Genomic DNA, 19756 nt, shown 5'->3' with positions numbered 1-19756 from the left:
AAAGAAACATATTAAAAAGTATGGTAAAAATAAAACTTTTATTCAAAGGTATTAAACATGTAGGCACAATATAAGTATTCTTATTAAATAAAACAACTGTAGGCAAACAAGTGGTAAACAATAAATATCAAACTAAAATAGAGTCTATAAAAAAAGTGCCAGAATACCATGCAGACCCTTTATTCAAGTAAGTGTATCTAGAAAAGTAAAAATAAAAAAACAGAACACAAAACCTAGACTACATGTTAAATTAATGAATTACTATTTGCCCGAATATACGAAAAATGTATTCGGGCACATAATAATTTGCTTGAGAATGCGCGGCACCCATGTTGGCCACCGGTGCGTTCTACAAATGCGTGCCACCATCTTGGAGGCGGGAAGCATGACGTCACTCGCCGATATAGGCGCCGCCATCTTGGTGTATACCTAAATTTCCTAATCCTCAAAGTTTCTGCCATCTACTCAGAAAATCGGTAATATGTAAAGAGCTGTTGGAGTTTCAAAACCCCAGCTAAGGCTGTAGAAACAATCAAAATATTATGGCTCATGACACAACCTATATGCTTTTAAGAATCAACACTTATTTACAAGCAGTGGAAAAGCCTAGGATTCAAAGAAAATGGCCTACACACAAGTCACCAATGTCAATGTTTTGGTGTACTGCCCGGTTGGGGCCATCTTGGATACACGCAAGTCAGCCTGCTAAATTGATTCTCTCCATCTCATGAAGAAGCGCCTCTGAGCGCGAAACGTCGAGACAATATTCGCTCCCCCATTCTCAACCATCCTTATTCATGTATCTATTATTCTAATCATGCTATTAATTAACCATTCTATCATGTATTCTTGAATGGGATGTTCATAGGTGGAGTGAGCAAAACCTATGTCCCTCCACTTTTTAATGAACCCAAATTAATTTTTCAATCATGTATTCAATTAATTTTTCAATCATGCTATCATGTCTTTCTTGAAATGGGCGATATAAATGGAGTGAGCGTACAAGGAGACATCTGATCAGCCGGTTGTTTTTATTACTTGTACTGTATGTGAATCAATCTTTTAAAATATTACTAAGATTAAAAATACTTTTTTTACTGCTAAATTGCTTTGGATTTGTCATTCGGTACCCAAAAACCCCCCCATCTTTTTTCTTTCCTATTTCTATTATATAAACGGCAATTGCCCCCCCTTGCCCCTCTGTAGCGACGCCACTGATGTAAAGTCAATACAACAAGGATGATTCCGATGTAAACCCCCTAAACTCTGATAGTCTAACTGAATTACTAAACACGTCTAATAATGATCTGTTGTCACATTTTACGTTAGCATTTTATCTAGCTGTACTTGGCTTATGAGAACAAGTAGCTTATAACTTACAATATCTGAAATCTTTCCAAGCCATCCTTTATTTCCATTGATTTATAGTACTAAGTGTATATTGCAAATGTATTTATGATACCAGTCACTCCGCTAAATAAACATAAATTCAGTTTTAATTGTTGAATTTTTATTTTTTTGAAATGACTTATTACAATCACATGTTATAATTCATGATATAAAGCTACTAACCTGATTACATCTACAATTATAAAAAAAAAAAAAACTGGAAATCATTTATTGTCCATTTGCTCAAAGAGTACTTTGTTAAGAGTATAAAATACAGCAAGCTATAATGGTCCTGGTAAATGGGTTCCATGGAAATATGTTTTATTTCCCTGATGAAATAGTCATGATTTTATTTATCAGATGTGCACATTGTTCCTGAGAAGGACAGTCCTGGAAGCATAACCATTCTATGACTTTAGTGAGCTATCATAAACTGATGTGTCATCCTCTTAGTTCATACCTTTGTTCAACTTGACTTGTGCACTTGCAAAATATAATAAAGCTCTTGTATGGAAAAATGCTTAGATTTTCACTTAAGTTTCTAAGAAATTAAAACTTAGATAGGAAGATGGTAACACCACTCAGCCCCTCTCTACGGAAAGTGTGTATATAAAAGCTAACACTGGGTCATTACTACTAGGTGGCACAATGATATAGGTAGAAGGGTTTGCATCCACTTGCCCAAAGAAAACAGTTATGAAGTGGTAGGTCTTATAGTTAAACCATTATGCATAGCCAGTCCACATAGTAAAAGAATAATAATTATTTTATTTCAAAATGAGAGCAATGTAGCATGGTAAAGCCTTAAGCCAGGCATAATTAATATTTCAGACATGGGTGGATGGTGGTGGCTTAAAAGACCAGCTTCTTACATTTCTTAAGAGTTCCATGACTATATTCACTATATGGCTCTGTCTCCTGAACACACACCACCACAGCCACCGGAAAGCCTAACAGTGGAGTTACTGCTCTCTTGCAGAACTCTCAGTTTTGTTCCATTGGATGGTTGGCAAATAGTAGCCTCCAGACAAAGCAGTAGCTTCTAGAATCAGCAAGGTAAGCTCTTGTGCCAATACTGTTAAGATTTGGCTCATAGCGCAGCATGAGGTTAGTATCAGAGGAAGGGTTATTTCGTGTTAGTAGTCAGGATAGCTTTTAGAGTTTAGGGTTGGATGGAGTGCATTCTAAAGCTGCACTACAGAATAATAATCAATACTTTATTCTCATTATCTGTAGAGTACAATAATAGAACAAATAGATTGACAAAAAGAAAAAAGAGGTATACATTGTTATCTTCTCCTTAAGCCTCTACTCCTCCTGAACCTGCCTGAAGAAGTCTGATAAAGTCTAAATGGCAGTTTCAGTGATGAGAGGATACATTTAAGCTCTCTTACCAAAAGCTTTATTTTTCTCAGCTGACATGTAGCTGAAAAATACATTCCTTTGCCTTCAAAAATACATTATTTTACTGATTATACTCTGTTACGTTCTCTGTGAGGCAAGTTTTTTGGTTCTAATCACTGAAACAAAAGGTTTCCAACAACCGACTAGCTATTGGTTGGTGTCAATTCATTCCCTTGAACAAAGGCTGTTTGAGGGGATTCCTGCAAACTCCTCTATGTAAAATAAGATAAAATGTGAACAAGCCTCATTGGTTTCAAAAGGTGAGCTGAACTGGAAAACAGGTAGGACACACCACAATGACTTAAACAGCCATGAGTATCCACAGTGTGATGCAAGTAGCCTCCATCTTCTGTGATTATAAATATTAGTTTGACACTAAACTCAGGAGTTACATTTTAAAATGCATTAAAGTGCCTTAACTATTAACAAAACTGTATCCTATTTGTGCATCACTCATCTGTAGATCCTCAAATCATCTCTGAATTGGTGCTGACAGTGTCCTTCCTTCTTGAGGGTGGCTACTTTTGTTCCCCATGGTCCCTGTGTGTGTTGAAAAGTAGCCAACACTCCAAGTAGACTTGTGCATTTGGATTCGGACGAACCTATAAATCAACTAAATTCCCTTGATAAAGTCTCATAATGGACTACAATCTCATGTTTAGTTTACTAATTTGTATTGAGGTTGTAGTCTATCAGTGCAGCGTTCTCGGAGTTGTGGCTACTTTAAACACATACTGGGACCATAGGGAACAAAAGTAAGCACCCTCCAGAAGGAAAAACAGTGTCAGCATAAGTTCAGAGATGATTTGAGGATCTAAAGCTGAGTGATACACAAATAAGATAAATTTTTGATAATCGTTAAGTTACTTTTTAAGATTTAACTCCTGAGTTTAGTGTTGCTTTAACTACCTCCCGGCCAGCCGCTGTGTATACACGGCCGGCCGGGAGCTTCTTGGATGTAACTGGGCGTGTATACACGTCCTGTTACATCCGCCCGCTCGGGAAACCACCGCTATTTGAAAAGAGGCAGCGATGCCGTTAATATACAAGCGATCCGCTGGCTATAGAGCTGGCGGATCACTTGTATGAGGCCCCGAGACGTGCACTTTTATGTTCAGTGCAGTTCCTTTTAATCCTCAGGAACTGTCCTGTGTGGATTCCCTGCTTCAATGATAGGGGATGGTGACTATTCGCATGGAGCAGTGTATTAGCCGCAGTTTCCTTTCTAAACGTTCTCGTAGTGAGTTTTCCTGCTTCTATCCGGATCAAAAGGTCCAGAAAAGGGATCTCCAAATTGCTGGAGTTAAACGTTAGTCTAAGATTTCGGGTGTTTATGTTTAGTGCTGAGATGAATTCCTCTAACTGTCCTGCACTGCCTTCCCATACCATTAACACGTCATCAATGTACCTGAGCCATGTTTTGGCATGACTCAGGTACAGATGGTGGTTATACACCACCTCCATCTCCCAGAACCCAAGGTGTAGGCATGCATACGCGGGTGCCCATGGGGCTCCCATAGAAGTTCCTTTACGTTGTTTATAGTATAACCCAGAGAACTGGAAGAAATTATTTGATAGGGCAAAATCTCTATGAGGAACTCATTTTGTGCCCCCATTTCTGGGTAGCTTTGATCTAGAAAGAAACTGACTGAGTGTCACAAACAACGTTGTTTCTTTTATTGTGCAGTAAGAAGCGGAAGTGTTGTTGCAAAGAAATTGATGTTTTGTAAAACATAATAAAGCCTATATTTTTATAAGATTTAATGGTCTCGGTCTGTTTAAGCAACCACTTTTTGTGATCCTCACTTGGAACACTCCCCTATCTTTTTGCATAGTAAAAAATAAAACCCGCAGTGGTGATTAAATACCACCAAAAGAAAGCTCTATCTCTCCCCAAAAAATGGTATAAAATTAATTTCAGTACAGCGTTGCATGGCGGAATTAATGTCAGTCAAAGAACTGCAGCGCTGAACACTGAAAAATGGCCTGGCCAGGAAGGGGGTCTAAACACCTGGTCTTCAAGCGGTTAAGTAGACTTTCCTTTTTAAAACTTTTCATTCTCATTAATAAAGCATTATTTGTTGTATGATTCTCTCTATAAGATATATGTGGACATTGGCTAATCTAAGTTATCATAATTAAAACAGTAAATGTTGGCATTATTTAATACTAGATAGTATTTTGTTTAAACCTTAGTTTAAGATCATCTGGTTGATTTATTTCATAAAATAAATTTTGGCAAAACCATTTATGAACCTAAATCAAATTATGAGCTAAAAAAAAAGAATGTAAATTAGAATTATAAAAATCTTTCTGTCATATGATGTCAATATTTTCTCATGCACAGGAAACAACATGATGGTGGTGGGAATGGACCAGTCCTTCAAGCCTTTTGATAATCTCATAATCAGGTAACGCTAGACCATTTACATTCAGTCCCAGCAAATGAGATACCACCTCTCGAAAATCTACCAGCTGTAAAAACATAAAGAGTTAAAACAATGTTGCAGGATAAAATAAAATAGTTCCAAAGGTGCATGTTTATTGCATGAAGGTGAAATATAAATCATACAGTATTTCTCTATCCCCCAAAGTATATTCGCTAACACATTTTTTAGTGCTCATGTATAACTATGCACTTTTGTTTTACTGCACATTTTTTTTATTTGGGTTGCCTTGACCCTACCTCATTCTTTTACAATGGATCCTTAATGAGCTTCCATGCACCAACAAACGTACCTGGCTTTATTTTTTTACCACCACACTGTAATATGACGAACGTATATTCACATGTATCTGTTGAGGTGTGTTCAAGGGATAAGTGCGTTGTTTATGTCATTATTGTGTGTGGGAGCCTTTTAACAATGAATAGGATAAGCCCATAATGCACACATTAAAATGTGCATGCATGGCTGTGCAGTTTTTACATTGCTTACATTGCTTCCTTTCTCAAAAAGGAAACCTTTTTGAGAAAGGAAGCTACCATTGCTACATCTCATTCTGCAAATGCAAGCTTCCTGGCTGTCATGTTTACCCTCTGCTTCAATACTTTGTGCCCCTTACCTGGAAAAAGTATGCAAATATGGCTGTCTGACTTTATTCTCACTTTACAAAAATGCACATTTAGTCCACATGCACATTTATGCACAATAGTATTTCATATTATTATTATTATACAGGATTTTTATAGCACCAATAGTTTGCACAGCACTTTACAATGTAAGGAATATATTACAATTACAATACAATTCAAGACAAGATGGTAAGGAGGGCCCTGCCCCCATGAGGGCTTACAATCTATTAACTATTTCATACACCAATTGCAGCACCTACTGTATGTGTCTTTCTGGAATGGTTTGATTTAAAGTGTCTACCATTGGTGACTCTACCATTGTTAGTCTTACAGACCCAGAACAAGCATGCTTTAAATGAGTTTCAGACCGTTTCAGATCTCCCTATTTCTATACTTGTTTCAGGTCAGCTACGCAGAGAAAATTGAAACCAAGACATCGACTTAACAGACAGAGAAGTATCGATCCCCAAGGAGAGTTCATCAGTGGCATCATCCATGATCCATTCATGACAGTGTCATTTTTAGTCACTCACTACCAACCACTGACAGTAATATTACTCATATGTATAGATGCTCTAATTGTTTAACTCTATTGGCAGGCATACCATCTGTCCCTGTTATTGTGAGACAGCACTGGTTTTTGAATCTTGAAACCTGGCCCAAGTAAACACATGAACTGATTAAAACATCTGACGACTATAATACATGACTCCTGTTACATTCTCATATTCTTTTTCAACCAATGTCCTTAAAGGTATAAACTATTTGTTGAATAAAGATACAGCAATGTAAAATGTTGTATGTGTCATTTGATAAATACAACATAGATGAAGATCACATCACAGATTAGAAACCATTCATGCAAAAAGTCAGAAACTAGAACAATAGTTTGGAAGGAGCAAATCAGTGATCTCTTCTTTGGAGCAAACCCCATTTAAACATTGAGAGTACTAAATAAATATCTTTACATAACAAGATAATAAGTTTGCTTCACACTCCAGGCATAGTATTTGCTCATATATAGTCGCTGAAACCTTTCATTACAAACTGCCTTAAGAGCCTTAACCACTTCAAGACCAGGTGTTTAGACCCCCTTCTGTTTTTAAATACCGGCCATTTCCCGCTCGCGCGCGCCTGACGCCGCGCGCAAGGGGGCGTGTCTGAGCGGACGTCTAGAGACGCCCGCTCAGATCGAGAGAGCTCCTGGCCGGCCGTTTTTTTACTGCGGCCGGCCCGGAGGTAGTTAACAGCTAGTAGCAACACAATCTATAATATATTATATGAAAATGATAAAATCCTTCATGTATTGAGTCTAGCAATCATATAGTACAGATGAAGGTTGCATGCTTTGTATTATACCACTGCAGCTTGCTACTGTTCTCCTTGAGCCAGAACTTACTGAACTGTACTCTTCATTGTGGCAAGGTACATTTTGTTTGTTTATTGTAACTAGTTTTTTGCATCCACCATGTTCTGCTAATGTTTTGCACGCCAGCTTATGGCCCTCAAGAGGTTCCAGATTTTATTTCAGAAGGGTTGTCGTGGCAACACAGAGTTGCCCACCACCATCCAGTGAAGCTAACCATATGAACGTCATTGCCTAAATGCGACAGCAAAACAAATTAAAGAATCCTACTAAATGGTGATATACACATCATCACTCACCACAGCACCTTCCAGTTTGTTGTTGGATTCTATTTACTAAATGTTTGTTTCTTTTTGGTTACAAAGTTCTTTCAAGTCATGTGAGATAATGTGCTGTTGTAAAGATAGCTTCAAACTCCAAATCCGATAAAAGACTATAGAAATGTCCCTCGGGGCTAGAAGGTCAGCTTTTGAAACACAAAAGTGGTGTTATTTTTTTTACCTGTGTTTCTTTTTCATAGAGGTAGTAGCTGATAGTAGTAGCTCTTGTAGAAAATGCTATAGGAGCAGTTGCAGCTCACTTCAATAGACATGAATGAAGGAGGTTGCCAAGAAGTAATGGGGTCTATTCACTCAGCTGCCAGAGGCAGCTGAGTGAACGACCGACCTGAAGCGAAGTGAGCCGAATGCTGTTCGGCTATTTACTTCAGCCTGGTACGTACATCGTTTGGTTTCGTGTGGCTTCGGGTCGGCCAAACATGCCCAGCATGTTCGGCCAACCCGAAGTGCAGAACTGGACCACTGGGCAATGGAAGAACATGGCCTGGTCTGATGAATCTCATTTTATTTTACGTCATGTGGATGGACAGGTTTGTATGTGTCACTTACCTGGGGAAGGGATGGCACCAGGATGCACTATGGGAAGAAGGCAAGCCAGCAGAAGCAATATTCTGCTGTGAAAATTTCGTCCTGCCATTCATGTGGATGTTATTTTGACAAGTACCACCTACCTAAACATTGTTGATGACCAAGTACACCCCTTAGTGGAAACGGAATTCCCTGATGGCAGTGGCCTCTTTCAGTAGGATAATGTGCCCTGCCACATTGCAAAAATGGTTTGAGGAAATCAAACGAGTTTGAGGTGTTGACTTGGCCTCCATATTCTCCAGATCTCAACCTCAATTGAGCATCTGTGGGACATGCTGAATAAACAAGTCCAATCCATTGAGGCCCCACCTCGCAACTTACAGGACTTAAGGACTTGTTCACGCCAAGTTCGGAACAGATGCAGAGCAGTTACAGAACGCATACAAAATGCATCCAAATGTAGTCCAATGGTATTTTGGGCTCTATTTCTCGCCCTATTTTTTTCTGCTCTGGAATGCACCAAAACGCATGCAAACGCATCAAAAACCCGTGGAATGCACTGTAAAACCCATTTTAGGCTAAAAAAAAACGGACCGTGGCAAAAACGTGGCAAAACACAGTGCACTGCATGTGCAAAAACTCCTGCAGATTTGGTCCGGATTTGGTGTGAACAAGGAAATGCTACTGATGGCTTGGTGCCAGATATCGCAGCTTAGCTTCAGAGGTCTAGTGGAGTCCATGCCTCGATGGGTCAGGGCTGTTTTGCCTGCAAAATGGGGACCTACTCAATATTAGGTGGGTGGTCAGAATGTTATGGCTGATTGGTGAATGTCTGCTGCAGTAGTGCACTCCAAATCTACAAACAGTTTTCAGATACAATAAGTATCGCACAGTCCAGCTAATAAAATCATTAACGCTGAATTTGAACTTCCCATCCATGTTTATATTCTGGAAGCAGTGAGGTATGTTGACTCAGTAAAATGAACATGTTTTGAGCAAGCCTTTTTTCACTGCTGTGTTTGTTTTCTCAGAAGTTATGCAATTAGCTAAACTTTTAAAAGAGATTTTCTAATTTTTAAAAATTTACACTAAACAAAATCTATTAAAATATAACTTTATATTACAGTGAGTGTCATAGAACCCAGCCAGTAAAGCTTTCTAAAATGCATTACAAGGATAACTAAACACCAGAACAAAAATATCATATATTGCAGCTTACCAGTCCTTCGATGTAGTGGCTGCATTAGTTTAAATTTGTTGAGGCTAAGAACATTTTTAGTAAGTACAGAAAACACTCTCCTTGATACTTCTTATGAGATGTACTAGAAACCAAAAAAAAATCTTATATTTGTTGTTAACACTATCAGTCCCATGAAGCCCCATGTAATGGAGAGAAACAAAGGTGGAAATGTTTTAAGTCCAGCCTGGAAGACAACCACTGATGCCTCTATAGATGCAGTTGAGGAATGAATGTAGCTGGCCATTGGAAGTGTGTTAATTTCAAGATTACCGAGTGCAGATAAAGCGAAAAAAGCCTCAGAAAAGGAAAACTAATATAGGAATCTCATTTAAGTACTGGTAAGCTGCAATGCATTACATTTTTGGGGGGGTTTAGATACAATTTAAAGTCAATGCATTGGGGTTTTGTCCATATTTTTTAGTTATGACTTGAAATTTATATAAATGTTCATTTTATTTACTTATTACATAGATTTTTTAGTGTTAATATATACTATTTATGTTTATATTAAATATTCTTATTCTAGCCAGCAGGTAGAGTTTTAACCCTTTCACTGCCAACGACATAAGCCATACGATGCTGGCAGCGGGCCCCTGTAAACAGATAGTGGTCGGGACTCTGTTTAGCCGTGTAAAGCTGACAGTTGGCTTTATTCTGGATATAATTTTGGCAGCTGAGCTGCCACCAGATGGCTTCCACGGGCAGGTAAATGGTGGACCACTGGCATACACCCCCACCTTGCTTCCCAGGCTTGCTTCAATTTGCAATAGCCAATAGCAAACTAGCTATTGCACCCGCCCACTGCTGCTGTTAATCAGCAGAGGGGACCTGCAGTCCTCCATCAGGTCCCCTCTAGTGATTGACAGCAGCAGAGGGCGTGTGCAATAGCTAGTTTGCTATTGGCTATTGCAAATTGAAATAGCCAATAGGAATCTAGCAATGCATTCCTATTTTTTTGGCCAATAGAAAACAGTTGGGCGGAGCTAGCTGTCACTGCTAGCTCCACACAATCGTTTTCTATTTATTTTTTTAGTACTTTTTAAACTATTTTTCTGTTCTGCTCGGTCCCCCAGACTTCCCTAGTGGAGTCAAACTCCTTCTGCACTGAGCATGTTCGGCCGACCCGAAGCCACACGATGTACGGCTGATTTCCGCCGATACACGGCTGGATTCAGCCGTACCAGCTTGAAGTGAATAGCCGAACAGCGTTCGGCTTACTTCGCTTCAGGTCGGTCGTTCACTCGGCTGCCTACGGGAGCTTAGTGAATAGACCCCTTAATGTCGCAAATGCTGGACGCAAATATTGTGCAGTTGAGAGATTATGCGAATTGTCAGAAAATATGTGCAGTGAGTCGCAAACATTAATATGTCAAAAGAACACTTTAAAAAAAGATGCATAACAGATATAAAATGTTTTGGTCAGTTGGGCATTAATGTGGCAGATGAGGTTTAATGTCGATAAATGCAAAGTAATGCACTTTGGAATTAAAAATAAACAAATGGGTTATACAATTATGGGTATGCCACTAGGGAAGTCAGAAATGGAGAAGGATTTGGGGGTCATTGTAGACCACAAACTGAAAGGTAGTTTGCAGTGCCAGGCTGCTGTAAACAAAGCTGGCAGGGTTTTGTCCTGTATTAAAAAGGGGATGTATTGCGGGGACAAGTCTATAATTTTGCCACTTTATAGATCATTGGTTCGACCTCATCTGGAGTACGCGGTCCAGTTCTGGTCACCAGTACTAAGAAAAGATGTCCTTGAGTTGGAAAAAGTCCAGCGGAGGGCAACCAAACTAATTAGGGGTATGGAGGACCAGAGCTACGAGACAAGGCTACTAAATGTAAACATGTTCACATTGGAGGTGAGGAGATTAAGGGCGGATATGATCTCCATGTACAAAATGTTCAATGGTGGTAGCAACATTAGCGATAAACTGTTTAAAATTAACTCCATTACAAAAACTAGAGGCCACCACCTAAAATTGGTGGAAAAAAAATTCCAGCACAAGGGGCGAAGGGGGTTCTTCACAGTAAGATCAGTTAGGGTCTGGAACTCACTGCCACAGGTGGTGATTTCAGCAAATAATGTGGAATTTTGAACGATTTCTTAAGGGACCGTAATATTACTGGGTACAAGTAGTACTACTAAGAATGAGATCCTAATAGGTTGGACTTGATGGACTAATGTCTTTATTCAACCTCAAATACTATGTAACTATGTAGCATGATATTTTGGTCTTAAAGTTTTATCATAAACACTTTAATTAACTCCCCCATTGTATTTAGGCAATGGACACACCCCTGCCATGCCCCCAGTTATTTAGACCATTAAGAATTGATATGCCAAGAATGACTGGTTAAACCGAGAAATGTTTTTTTCACCATTACTTTTCCTTTATAATGGCTTTTCAAAATAGCAAACAGGATAATTATTAGATAAGATGAAGGTTTTGGTACAGAATAACGTGAATAGAACCTTTTCACAGATATATGTACATCAAACTAAAAAGGGGAAATTGAGATGGGGATTTGGTTCCAAATGGGGGACAGTTGGGATGTACAGTATGTCCTACAATATGTCTGACACAACAAAAAACAATGGGGGAATTTATCAAAATTAGAGCAAACAGAATCTGGAGCAGTTGCCCATGTTTTAAATGTGAAAGATAAAAGCTGATTGGTTACTATGGGCAACTGCTTCAGATCTTGTCTGCTCCCTTCTCCGTTTTTATCATGGCCAAGCATTGTTTATTTGATTGTTTTCCAACTGTAGAACCAAATATCTATTGTGTATTTTTCTAATGTTGTTTTTTTTTTCTTTCTGAATGTCCTTTTCCTAACCATTTTCCTTATATAAAGAAGACATTTAGAAAGAGTCTGGATGGATAGGACATATATCAGGCTGATATTGCTGTCTGTGTTGATGTCTTAGCAGCTGGTGCGGTCAGGGCAAGAAGTAAAGGGAAATCTATCCAGTGGGGACACAAACATATATAAAAATGTCTCCTTAGTAAAGTGGGTAGGATATAAAACCTCTGTCAGACTTCCAATTACTCTCAGGGACCCCAGAGGGGAGATCAACCTTACATCTTGTCCCAGTGATTAATGCTTCTAGAACAGAAATTTAGGGTAAATCTCTCCAACTGAACACAGACAACACTAAGAAAGATGTTTTAGCTCTTATCCACTCAATCCATAACTGCAAAAATAGGTCTTGACTGAATCTCTAATTTTACCCCTTACTGCCTGCCCTTTAAGTGGACCATTATGCAGAAGACTGGTGTGAGGGGCTCCTGATCATGCTGATCTCTGATTGGCTGCATAGTGATGATTTAATCAATAGCCCATCATACCGGCTCCTAATCATCAGTATTTGACTGTGTTCTGGGTGTACTGATTGAGTACGCCCGCAGAACAATTAAGTGATGCATATATGTGGCAGCCTGGCCTTCAGGTCTACCATCTGCGCTGGACCACATGTGTGAGGCTGGCAGAAAGAGATTAACCAGAGATTTATCCTAAAAATTATTTAAAGGTTACCAAATTCTACAAACAATACAGTAAATGCATTAATAGTAAATATATTTAAATGTTTTATATATATATATACATATATATTCATACATACTGTATACATACTGTATATATATATATTCATACACACACAAATACATTACCTGTTTCTCCCGCCTGGAAACTTCTTCTAAGGTCTTCTTAAGTGTCTTCAGTTCACTGGTGACCACGTCTATGTAGTTGCCTGTTTTCTCTTTTTCCTCTTTTGCTTCTCGTTCCGTAAAGTCGAGCTCTGATTTTACAGACAGCAACTTCTTTGCAGTCTTGCCTTTATCTTTCTCAAGATGTTCAACAGATTTGTTCAGCTGTTCAATAGTTTTGTGTTGTTCCAGTGTTTTAATCTAAAGAGACATATACACTTGAATACAACCTTTATTTATACTGCAGATGCAGAATGCAAAAATTCCACAAGGAAACATAAAACCTGTGATATATTTGTTGACCCAAGATGATACTTTACAATCAGCCGATCACTTCTCTGTTAATTTACCTTTAGTACGTATACTATTATCTATACATCTATGTTAACTATATTGTACAGAAAGCAAAATTACACAGGAACTCATCACAAGCTAGTCTTCTTTTTGTACTGAGGTTATCCTGACCTCTAGTGTTCTATGTATGGATTTCATGCTAGAAGTAGCACAGTATTAGTAAATGATTATTCCTTTTAGACTACAGTCTCCTTTTACAGGTTCATCCAGCAGTTATGAGACATAGGTAGAAGTACAGATGTGACAAGGTGAGGGCTGAGTTGGTAGCAAGGTACAACTAAATATTACGTGTGGCATCTTGCATAACAACATACAAGCAAGCGTACCAAATAAACAAGGTAAGGAGCAAAGTGCACTGCCCAAAGTGTAATACTGCAGAGCAGCCAGACCAGTACAAGATAGATTAGAGCTAGCTGCTGCGGATTTTTCACTTCGAGCCATGTACTTTGGTTATGGCAATGTTTTCATAAGTAAGCCAAATAACCCTTGAAAATTTAACAAAGAAACATCCTGTCCTGCCAAAAGAAAATAATTCTGATGATGTCTAAATGATAATTAATAATGGGAAACCATTAACAACTGCCTGAATAATCTGTTTTTGAATAAATAATGCATGATAATTTGGTAAACAGATGCCCAAATTATCTAGTAGTGGTTAGTCACATGGGCGTTTGTCTCTGAAGGTTCTCATTCATCTAGGTCATGGTATATCTAGTAGTGGTTAGTCACATTCAACTGGACTTGTTCTGTAATGCTGAAAACATTTCCAACTCTGATCAGATTTTAGAACAATCTGGGCTTTTGTCTCTGAAGGTTCTCATTCATCCAGGTCATGGTATATCTGGTAGTGGTTAATCACATTCAACTGGACTTGTTCTGTAATGCTGAAAACATTTCCAACTCTGATCAGATTATAGAACAATCTGGGCATTTGTCTCTGAAGGTTCTCGTTCATCCAGGTCATGGTAATTTAGTAGTAGTTAGTCACCTTCAGCTGTGATTTGTAGTTGCACCGCAGCTGGAGGGCCAGAGTTTACTTACCCCTGCTCTAAAATAATATGCATATGTATAGGTATCCTCACCTCATATGATGATACCTGGGCCTCCTAGTCGATAGCTCAGACACCAGATTCTGTATTGTGGGATTGAAGCAGAGGTGTGCCTAAACTCCATAAACTGCGAAAACTGCTGGAGATGCAAGGCAACTTTCTATATTATGCACCAAGTGATTATGCTGTTAGCTATGTCATTTTATGTTGCTTATAGGTTTACTTTACTTTTTTTCAAACAAACTTTATTACGTTTTTCGGTTACTCCCAGGAGAGGAATAACCTTTTTACCACATGAAGTATAGTTAAGACAATTTGGGGTTACTCACAGCAACCCCAAAATTTAAACCAAAGATTCTAACTTTCTAACATTCCCAGTCTGGTTGCCACATCTACAATAGTTATCTTATTCTGTACTTGATATATCTTCATAAGGATGGTGTAGGCAAATCATGGAATACATCACCACTGCATATTAAGGCACCTCCAGGACCCCGAGGCCATTTGCCAGTTTGGCTTTTAGATACCACTCGGAGTATATAAAGGGTTGCATTATTTGAGCTAACTCCGATCTATCGGAGGTTACAGCCACAAAGTATTTCCAACGCTTGGAAAATCTAGAAGTTAGTGCGTCAATGTGCATTTCGGTTTCCAGTTTTGCCATAAGTTTACTTTTAGGAGACATTGTCACTTTTACTATTCAAGGCCTGAGCACTGCATCTTGGGATGAGAACATGTATTCCTCCATACAAAGAGGAGTAAGTAGTGGAGAGAAATCACAGGAGGTGAATATCAGTGGGTTAGGGGGAGGGTAGTTTTACACAGACAATATGGGCTATATCTATAAGGGTAGCCAGGAGGATGTCATTTGCATGGCACTAGTGGCTCTAGATGGCGCTGACAAGTATAGGAAATTCCTATACTCTTCAGCACCATCTAGGGGCGCTAGTTCCGTGCGGATTTTTATAAACAAAGCCCTATCACTCTGCCCATTGTGGGCCTGAGCACTGCATCATAGAGAGAGTTTGGGGCTCTACACAGACACTGTCACTTTGTCCTTGTTGCTTCCATAAATAAACCATTTGTAAAAGTAAATATAACAATCCTGATAGGAGAGATACAATGAGGTACGCACCTTTAACTCATTAGTGTCTGCAAGTCTGGATTTTAGTTCAGTGACTGATTGCTGAGCTGCACCTAATTCTTTCTGCATTCTCTCCACCTTCTTCTGCAAAGTCCGGACTGTCAGGTTGGCCTCATCTCTCTCCACTGCCAGAGCTGTGCGGACTTGGTTTTCTTCTTCTAACTGGGCAATTTTTTTCCTCAGGAGTTCCATGTGAAGTTCTTTGCTTTCATACTTTTCCTTCTGGGCTTTTAACTGAAGAAGATTTAGTATATCAGCAAATGAAGCATTAATATGATGTTCCATAAATCGCAGCAATTAAATTACTATAAACAATTTTTTTGTATATGATTTACCTTGGTCACATGGCACTCCCAACATCATGCATGCGGGCCTATCTTATGTATTGACAGAGGAAACCTTCTTCTTTACACCCCAGAATGTGCACTCAGCTTGTATCGCTTGGGGTCCCGTGACCCAAAAAATAAAACAGGTTGAATGTATGTAATGTACTACTGCCTTATAGCCACTAGATGGAGCTGAGAAGCACAGGAAATACATACTTATTTTCTATGCTACTGAGCTACATCTAGTGTCCAAAATGCAGTATTACATTAAATATATTCAACCTGAAAAAAATATACATCTAAGAGCCTTTGTTTTTGCGTCTATTTGCACTGAAAAATTTGTGGGGTGAATGCCTCTACAATTTGGTTATAGATAGACCACTTTAATTTGTTTTCAACTAATAAAAAGGCTTATCTTAATCCAGTGGCAACTTATTGCCCCACAGGCTCTGGATACCACATATAACATATCCCCACTGAACAATGTTGTTAAACCATTATTCAAATAAATATTTAATCACATTTCTATTGTTACCAGTTTGCGCTGAAGCACTTTGCCTACGCTATACTGAATAAAACAAACACATTTTTAAAAGTGTTTTGCAGTTGATGTATTTACCACTTGCTGACCGGGGTGCTTATACCCCCTTCCTGACCAGGCCATTTTTCTGTATTCAGCGCTGCAGTACTTTGACTGACATTAATTCCATCATGCATCGCTGTACTGAAATTAATTTTATACCATTTTTTGGGGACAGATAGAGCTTTCTTTTGGTGGTATTTAATCACCACTACAGGTTTGTTTTTTTACTGTATAATAAAAAAAAGTAGGGCTGTTACTGATTAAAATTCTCGTGTTCGATTAATCGAAATATTTTTTAATTGATTAATTTCGATTAATTATAATGCACAACTACATTGGCCTATACACATACAGCACAGCAAAGAAGTAATAAAATGAACTAGGATCACACTAATCCAGCACGTTATTAATCTCACGTGCCCCACTCAATATGGCTGCCGCTTGAGTGGGGCAACTCAGAATAATAACGTGCTGGATTAGTGTGATCCTAGTTAATTTTATTACTTCATTGCTGTGCTGTATGTGTATAGGCCAATGCCTTGGCTGGCGCTCATGCAGAAAGTTTCTTGGGCAAACATACCAGCCCAAGTGGCTCTGTCCGCTAACGAAAGAAAGGGGGGAAGAATGTTGGCGGGTTTTTTTTATTATTATTGCTTTGATATGTGATTTTTTATTTTTTTATTTTTTGTAACAAATTTTTTTAAACCTTTTTTTTTTTTCACTGAACTTTATTGCTATCACATAGGGAGAAAGCAAGCTCCCTATGTGATAGCCAATTTGCAGTGACAGGTCCTCTTAAGACCCCTAATGTGACCTAGAGACCCCCAGAGAAGCTGATGAAGCAGAGACCTGCTTCACCAGCTTCTCTCCGGTTTCTGTACCGGAGAGTGACACTGAATGCAGGCAGTGATGTAATACACATCACTGCCTGCATTCAGAAGAAGAGAGGAGATCAAACGGAGCTCGTGTACTGAGCTGCGTTTGATCTCCGGCCGCAGAGCTGCTGTGCTGGTCCCGGGCTCACAACCGGAACAGCGGAGCCCGGGATCGCCAGCAGCGGCGGCGACGGAGGGGGGGGCCCGCACACCCGACCGGATATTACAAGTGATCGGGCATCTCTACAGACGCCCGAACGATTGTATGTAAACAGCCATCGCTGGCTGTTTATATTCAAAGCCGGTAGTTAAAGGCAAATAGGATTTTTCCAGGGGAAATGTTCCTTAGCATAGTAAAAGAGGCGAAGCTCTGCTGACATCCATCATCTAATTTGTGCAAGCAAAAATACTGTTTTCTTTTTTGTTTTGTTTTTCTCGTGATTGGGTATTCTTTGCAAAGTGCATTTTCACCTCATTCACTAAACTAAGGGAAAATTCCCTTGAAAAGTGAACAGCCTGTTTGTCTTTAGTAAATCAACCCCATTGCTTACTGGTCTGGGGGATATCTTTCTGTTCTTGTTACCATGTAAGATTTGTTCTGTCTGCTAAGACAACCTAGAGAACATAAAGTGGAAAATATGTATTCTATTGATTTATACCATTCGCTTTGCTCTTCATCAGCTACAATGGTTCTATGACACTTTTCTGTCAACCGTGTGTAAAAATAGGATATCAACAAGACACTGTACAGCTATGAAAAAAATATATATATACATTTTTGCATTCATTTGCGTGATTTGTGTTATATAGTTTAGAATTTAAAAACAGAAAGTATCTATAATACCAATACAACTATGGCAAATCCACTGATTGTTGCTTCATGGAGAGGGAAGTAGGAAGGACTTGCGTTCCTCAGTGGAAGATTTGCAGCGGAAGAGGATGACAATTAAACATATTTCAAATTTTTGGTAAAAATAAACTTGATGTAAACTTGCATATGTGTTGTGTTCTTCCTTATGAGTAAAACAGAACATTGTTCTACTGACAAGGGAGACAAGCAAACATTGATAACAGTCTATCAAACTGACACTCACTGCATTGTTTAGAATTTGAAAGAATTCTATGCATTAAAGTGCATGTAAACCCTAACAAAGCTTCTTTTATTTTTTACTTTTGGTCTCTTAAATATACAATTGAATGTGTTTTGTTATCTGTTAGATACATGCAAAAAGTACCTGTTGATCTTGCCAAAAATCTTGTGAGCTAATAACTTTCTACCAATTCTGCCTCTGCTGCAGTGTTCTCAGTTATATCTGCATACTACAAAACAGCTGCCTTTATGTTATGGAGAAGAAGGCAGAGGTATATGTTTTTTAGTCCTGTCCTAGCATGGCAACACTGCTTCTCCTAAGATAAAGTACAGTGAGAGTTGTCACCCTAGGACACACATGTGTGTTACTGGAAAGATCCCGCAGAGAAAATAATGAAAAAAAAGCCTAGAAAAGGAAGACATTTGGTCACCATATTTAAGTAGTATTAAACACTCAATTTTTTTAAATAATGAATCCAGATCAAACCAATATACATTGTCCAGCAAAGTATTTCTGTACATTTTTGCCCAAACACAGTCATCATGTTTCAGAAAAGGTGACTTCAACTCTCTCAGCTTGGCTTCCCTAGATTTCCTGTCCAGTAGAAGATCGCAAGGGACAATACAGTCTCTAATACCTATCCATCTACTAGCTTGGAGAAGGAAGGATCACAAAGAAGGTAGGAGTTGGGAGAAGTTTGTTCTGCTGTGATATCTTACTAGTACAAGGGTGGCTCCACGGGACCATGCAAGGGAAAGGAGCCACCCTAAAACATGATAACAGGGCCAGTGCTCAGAGGACCAGCTGATTCTGCAGGAAGTGAAAACTTTTAAACATCAAGGAGCATAGGCGTGGGCACAGGGTATGCCGGGTGTACCTGGGCACACCCAAATCACCCCAAGTGCAACAATGAAACTGCAACAGCAGGCGCCGTGTTTTTAGTCACTGAGCCAGTGGCAGATCAGAAAGATCTCTTTGTGAACGGCTCAGCAATACAGAGCACACCAGCAATTGGCTCGGAGATACAGAGCACAGCAGCACTTGGCTCGGTGATCTAGAGCACAGCAGCACTCCCACGCAGCTACCAAGGCACTGCGGAGTGTAATCAGAGCTGTTATCTGAGGAATGTAAGTGGCTCATCGACACAGAGCACAGCAGCAGTTGCCACTTACATTCCTCAGATAACAGCTCTGATAACACTCTGCAGTGCCTAGGTAGCTGCGTGGGAGCGTGACTGTGGCTTCCCATCCTACCAGGATGCCTCAAGTCTGTGTATGTATGAT

General features: G+C 39.2%; 1 protein-coding gene across 1 annotated transcript in view; it reads right to left on the bottom strand.

The window, feature by feature from the left end:
* Positions 1 to 5130: 5130 nt before the first annotated feature.
* CCDC170 (coiled-coil domain containing 170) overlaps positions 5131 to 19756 on the bottom strand; it is a 59478-nt gene continuing 44852 nt past the window's right edge. Inside the window, exons 11-13 of the mRNA XM_018557361.1 lie at positions 15590 to 15832; positions 13016 to 13252; positions 5131 to 5268 (exon numbers count right to left, since the gene is read on the bottom strand). Coding sequence (XP_018412863.1) covers positions 5131 to 5268; positions 13016 to 13252; positions 15590 to 15832 — 618 coding nt within the window. The remainder of the gene's footprint in view (positions 5269 to 13015; positions 13253 to 15589; positions 15833 to 19756) is intronic.

Source organism: Nanorana parkeri, unplaced genomic scaffold (genome assembly GCF_000935625.1).
Source record: "Nanorana parkeri isolate BGI_ZX_2015 unplaced genomic scaffold, ASM93562v1 scaffold281, whole genome shotgun sequence".
Lineage (NCBI taxonomy): Eukaryota > Metazoa > Chordata > Amphibia > Anura > Dicroglossidae > Nanorana > Nanorana parkeri.
Note: the sequence above shows the minus strand (reverse complement) of the source record. Positions and strands in the feature narration are given on the sequence as shown.